The sequence below is a fragment of the Pinus tabuliformis genome, chromosome 2_2 (genome assembly GCF_031772625.1).
Source record: "Pinus tabuliformis cultivar Carrire ecotype Pingquan chromosome 2_2, CPIR1, whole genome shotgun sequence".
NCBI lineage: Eukaryota > Viridiplantae > Streptophyta > Pinopsida > Pinales > Pinaceae > Pinus > Pinus tabuliformis.
In genome coordinates, this window is record NC_142300.1 from 675,421,665 (window position 1) to 675,427,249 (window position 5,585).

Genomic DNA, 5,585 nt, shown 5'->3' on the forward strand with positions numbered 1-5,585 from the left:
TTGAGAAGAGGTGCCTTTCAAATGTCTGCCCGGAAAATGAAAGATGGAGTGATGGATTTGGCATCTGCCGTGAAGAGTGTATACGTTGCAAAACTCAAATTCCAAACGCTGTGGACTGGAGAGTTGAGAAGAGGTGCCTTTCAAAGTGGGCTTGCGAATTATTTTGGGAAATTGAAAGGCTTGTGAATTATTTTTGTAGACGTGTCGTATTCTCCTTCATTTTCTTCCCATTTTTTTTGGAGGGGTAAAATGGCCAGCAGCCATGACACTTTCAAATGTCTTATTTTAGCTATGATGATCTATTTTAATAAAGACATATGATCATCTATTTTAATTATTTTATAAACTCTCTTTCCTGCGAATTAAATAAATAAATTTTATAATTGTGAACAGCAGCGAGCGTTGATGCGTATTTCAAGTGATTGTGATAACCAGAGATGTTGATGCAACATTGCAGTTTTGTCAAGACAAAACGGGTAAAACTAAAGATGGAGAAATCGATTTGGGAAAGTGGAAGGCAATTACAGAGCTCTGGGTGTATTCAATTGACTTGACTTGAGTGAGGCACAGGGGCCCAAAAATTGACGTGAATGGGGCAGAGGGATGAGGAACCCAGGCGGAAGTTTCTTCATGTTCAGAAAATCCTCCCAAGCCTGAGCTGTTCAGAGAGTTTAAGGTCCTCCCAAGCCTGTACTGTCCATATTGTTTTGACTTTACTGGAGCGAATAAAGGGGGAGTTTGCGCAAAGGGCCACGAAATCAACTTTCGTGGGACAGAGGAGCCAAAGGAATGGCAGAGAAATTTCAATTTCTTTTATAAAAATAAAATCTCAGTATTCACGGACTCTAACGCCATCCTTATCCTTATTGACTGGACTAAATGGGGCTGAAGATGTTGGAATTTTGTGGAAACATAAGGTTTGAATAAAGTTAATTTAATGTCCTCGAATTCCATACAACAGTTCTTTATATATGGGCCGTTGTACATAGCCAACAGCACACAACTCCCGGGCATTGAAGGATTTTGCAGTGGGAGAGGTGAAAATGGATGTTCCTGTGGTATTATTACTTCTGTGCATGGCTGCCTCTGGGAGTGCAGCAACGTATTCCCATTCTCATCATCGCCAAGATCATAATCCCTATCTGTATTCCCATACTCGTCATCATCATGAGGGATCAAATGGCTTTACTTCGCTTCCTGAACGCATGGTGGAGGAAGGTGAATTGGTAGCGTCATCAACGGACACCCACAATAAAAAGGACCTTGATGCGCTTTTGTCATTCAAAAAGTCCATCACAGCAGATCCGTATGGCATCCTCTTCAACTGGACGGCGGAGAACTCGGAGACCATATGCTCCTCATGGTATGGTATCAGCTGCAGACTTCATACCAAAAGAGTAGTGGCTATAGAGTTGGTTGGAAAATATTTGAAAGGTACTCTTTCCCCGTCCATTGGAAACCTTTCATTGCTGCATTCTTTGAATGTTTTTGCAAACCTTTCATTGTTGCACTCTTTGAATGTTTTTGCTAATTCTTTCACAGGAAAAATTCCACCCAACTTTGGCGAGATGAAAGCGTTGCGAACGCTTGACCTGAGTGGAAATCGGCTCTCAAGTTCTATTCCAGCAGAACTGGGCCTGCTTAAAGCGTTGCGAACGCTTGACCTGAGTGGAAATCGGCTCTCAAGTTCTATTCCAGCAGAGGTGGGCCAGCTGCAGAATCTACAGTCCCTTGCTCTTGACTACAATGATTTCTCTGGAAGGATACCACGAGAGTTGGGTAATTTGACACAACTTACTCACCTATCCATATCCCGTGATAATATGCTGGGTTCTATTCCTTGTGAGATATTCTCTCTTCCCCTCCAAAGTCTTTCTCTTTATCAGAACTTCAGCATACCTGAAGCCATTGTTAATTTGACATCCTTGAGTGAGCTATACATATATGAAAATAGTTTCACTAAAGTACCTAGAGTTATTTCCAGTTTACCTAAGTTGACCAATTTAGCTCTTTCATCTTTTTATGGAAATAACCTTTCTATCAACATACTTAAAGTCATTGCCAATTTGACCACATTGACTTACTTAGACCTTTCTCAAAATGGTCTTAGTGATGACATATTTAGAACCATTGCCAAGTTGACCACGTTGACTTACTTAGACCTTTCCTCAAACATGCTCACTAATAATATATATGTAGCTATTTCCAATTTGACTCAATTGACCACCTTAAATCTTGCTGGAAACAATCTCACTGGTAGCATCCCTATAGTACTTTCCAATTTGACTCAATTGACCTTCTTAAATCTTGCTAGAAACAATCTCACTGGTAGCATCCCTGTATCCATTGGTAGGTTGACTCAATTGACCTCTCTATATCTTTCTGAAAACAAGCTCAATGGTAGCATCCCTATAGCCCTTGGCAGTTTGACTCAGTTGACCTCCCTATATCTTTTTGGAAACAAGCTCACTGGTAGCATCCCTGTAGCCCTTGGTAGTTTGACTCAGTTGACCTCCCTAGATCTTTTTGGAAACAAGCTCACTGGTAGCATCCCTGTAGCCCTTGGCAATTTGACTCAATTGACCAACCTATATCTTTCTAAAAACAAGCTCACTGGTAGCATCCCTGTAGCCCTTGGCAATTTGACTCAGTTGACCTACCTAGATCTTTCTGAAAACAAGCTCACTGGTAGCATCCCTGAAGCTATTACCAATTTAAGGAACCTTGAATACCTTGATCTTTCAAACAACAATCTTACAGGGACAATTCCGAGAGCCATAGGAAAGCTTCATTCATTACAATACTTATATTTGGATTCAAACAAGTTAAATGGGTTCATCCCATATACCATAGGTCACTTAAAGGCTCTCGAGTACCTTTCTTTATATAACAACAGCTTTTCGGGGAGTATTCCAAATAGTATTAATGATTTGAATTCACTTGCAGTATTAGATCTATCAGAAAACAACTTGAAGGGGTCAATTCCTAATGGCTTTGGAAATTGCACTAATATGCAAGTCTTCTCTGCTCATTCTAACAACTTATTTGGGGTACTTCCCACATCTTTGGCCAATTGTACCCATCTTCGACAGCTGGATTTAAGGAGAAATGGATTGACAGGGGAACTCCCTCTGTACTTGACAGATCTTCATGACTTGAAAGTTTTAAGCCTTGGTTATAATAATCTGCATGGTTGTATTCCTCAACACATCACAAATCTCACCAAATTGCATTTGTTGGATTTGTCCAACAACAGATTCAGTGGAAGCATACCAGATCATCTTGAGAGACTCTCCAAATTTTCAAATGTGTCAATTGAGGATGGTTCAGATGAAGAAATAGAAATTGATATGAAAGGGATTGAGTATGAGTTGTCATATCTCTTGCCTACAAATACTATATTTGATTTGTCTTGTAATAATCTTACAGGAGAAATCCCTGCAAGCATTGGTAGTATGAACCACTTGCGGTTGTTGAATTTATCTTGGAATCATTTGGAAGGGAAAATACCTGCAACTCTTAGTCAAATATCTACTTTGGAGCAATTGGATTTGGCACATAATAATTTGGGTGGACCAATCCCTCAAGATCTCTCTGAGTTACATGAGTTGGCTGTTCTAGATGTTTCTTCAAACAAGCTTTGTGGGAAAATCCCAACAGGGACACAATTTTCTACTTTCAATGTAACTTCCTTTCAAAATAATATGTGCTTATGGGGTTGTCCTTTAGATTCATGTAATGAATATGAAAGACAAGAAACAAATGGCGAGAATGCTATTAACAATAGTAATGTAACAGTGGGATGGCTAAGTCAACTCAATGAAAATATATCATTGATAGCATTGGTTATAGGAATGGGGATTGGATTTGGGGGAGTGGTTAGTATCTTTGTGTTATGTAAAAGAGCTAATCATTGGGTTATGTCCCCAAACATACCACGCCCCTTTTTTGGGGTATATCGATTCCCTACTTAGAATGGGCTTACTAGCCCAAAGATTTCACTTTATTGTACAAGAAAATAAAGTATATATTGAAGTTCATTATATATAAATATATATATCATGGTTTAAAATTTATAGTGCAATACATAGAATATTTTATATCAACATAAATGTAGCATAACTCTCCATTTGCTATTTTTTCATTGTTAAAATGATCAGTGTAGTTACTTGTTTTCTTTTAGTTAATGGTATGCATTAATACAATATTATCATTTGAGTCGACAAGAGCATTATACAACCTAGTTAACATGAACCTCTATGTTAACTAATTTATTCTAATATGAACTTTATAATTTTTTTAAAGTGGAGGATGAAGTAATATTGATATATATTTAAAGATATATTGAAAAACAAAAAAATATAATGTAGATGATGTGGTTTATAAATAAAATATTGCAATACTCATGTTAATTAAAATATTTCAATGTCAATTATGTATATAATAGTACAACTATATAAATTAAATGACAGGCAAATACCGATAGACATCAATTCATTATGCCAAGAAGGGCCCAATATGAGGGTGATGTGTGATTTTGTCTATGTTCAATGAGGAGTTGACACATATTCCTCTTAAAATAAACAACATATTATCTAAATAGAAAAGCAATGAATATGCATGTTTAGTCAATTTTAAGTAAAAGCATTATAAAACATCAATAATCTCAGCCCTACTATGTCCAATCATGTGGTAAAAATATTTCACGCACTCTTAGTCCTAAATAAAATATTTGGATGTCCACATGCCATAATATAATTTTGTATCAACTTTAAAAAGAGATAAAGTAATTACAAGTAAAAAACATGGGCGTGTAAGATATTTAAACCTTATATTTTTCAAAAATATTTCAACACATAATTTAAATAAACTATTTGGAAATCTATATATATATAACAAAAAGACTATTTTAATGTGGAAAATCTAGTCCATAGATAAAATGTCTCAATAAGCATGTTATGCAAAATATTTTAATAACAAATTTATATATACTATATATTGCTTTAAAAATTTGTGTATATATCATATAAATCAATTGCAAAAAATAAGTTTTTATGGATAAAACATTCAAAATCATATTAGTATTTTACCTTTTTTCCCATATATATATATATATATATATATATATATATATATATATATATATATATATTCAATTTTCCCTAAAATCCAACACAAAATTTTTGAACTTGCAAATTTAAATTATGTACTCTATATTGCATTTGAAAATACAATTTAGACAATGAAAAAAAAAAAAAATATATATATATATATATATATATATATATATATAAAGATGCAATTTTTATTTTTATTTTGAATAGGTTTGATCTCTCTAGGAGCATGTTAGATATGTGCTTAAGATTGACCTATAGTGGTAATAGGCATCGAACCAATTACTATATCATATTTCTCAAGTTGCTAAAACTAAAAAAAAACATAAGAGTTAACTAAACTATAACATTTAAAATTATTATTATTATTGATAAAAACAATTAATAAATAAGTTAAACTTATATACATTTTTTTAAAACATGTAACAAGATTCTTAACTATGGATATTAGCACTTAGTTTATCATGGATA

The 5,585-nt window shown here is 34.6% G+C and overlaps 1 protein-coding gene across 2 annotated transcripts; it reads left to right on the forward strand.

Annotated features, from left to right (window-relative positions):
- The first annotated feature begins 891 nt into the window (after window positions 1-891).
- On the forward strand, window positions 892-4,046 carry LOC149194456 (uncharacterized). 2 transcript variants are annotated; one of them, XM_089407616.1, is made up of 3 exons: window positions 892-1,434; window positions 1,543-1,779; window positions 3,430-4,046. In XM_089407616.1, exons 1-3 carry the CDS (start codon window positions 1,044-1,046, stop codon window positions 3,972-3,974), a joined length of 1,173 nt encoding a protein of 390 aa, XP_089263742.1. In that variant the 5' UTR covers window positions 892-1,043; the 3' UTR covers window positions 3,975-4,046. The 2 variants fall into 2 exon arrangements, with proteins under 2 accessions (XP_089263742.1, XP_089263741.1); XM_089407615.1 differs by having other exon boundaries at window positions 902-1,434; window positions 1,543-4,046.
- The last annotated feature ends 1,539 nt before the right edge of the window (window positions 4,047-5,585 follow it).

What these genes read in the sequence shown, in the direction of transcription:
- LOC149194456 (XM_089407615.1), top strand. Translation starts at nt 1,044, where the DNA reads ATGGATGTTCCTGTGGTATTATTACTTCTGTGCATGGCTGCCTCTGGG. An exon ending in GGTTGGAAAATATTTGAAAG is followed by an intron (nt 1,435 to 1,542) that starts GTACTCTTTCCC and finishes ATTCTTTCACAG; the next exon opens with GAAAAATTCCACCCAACTTT.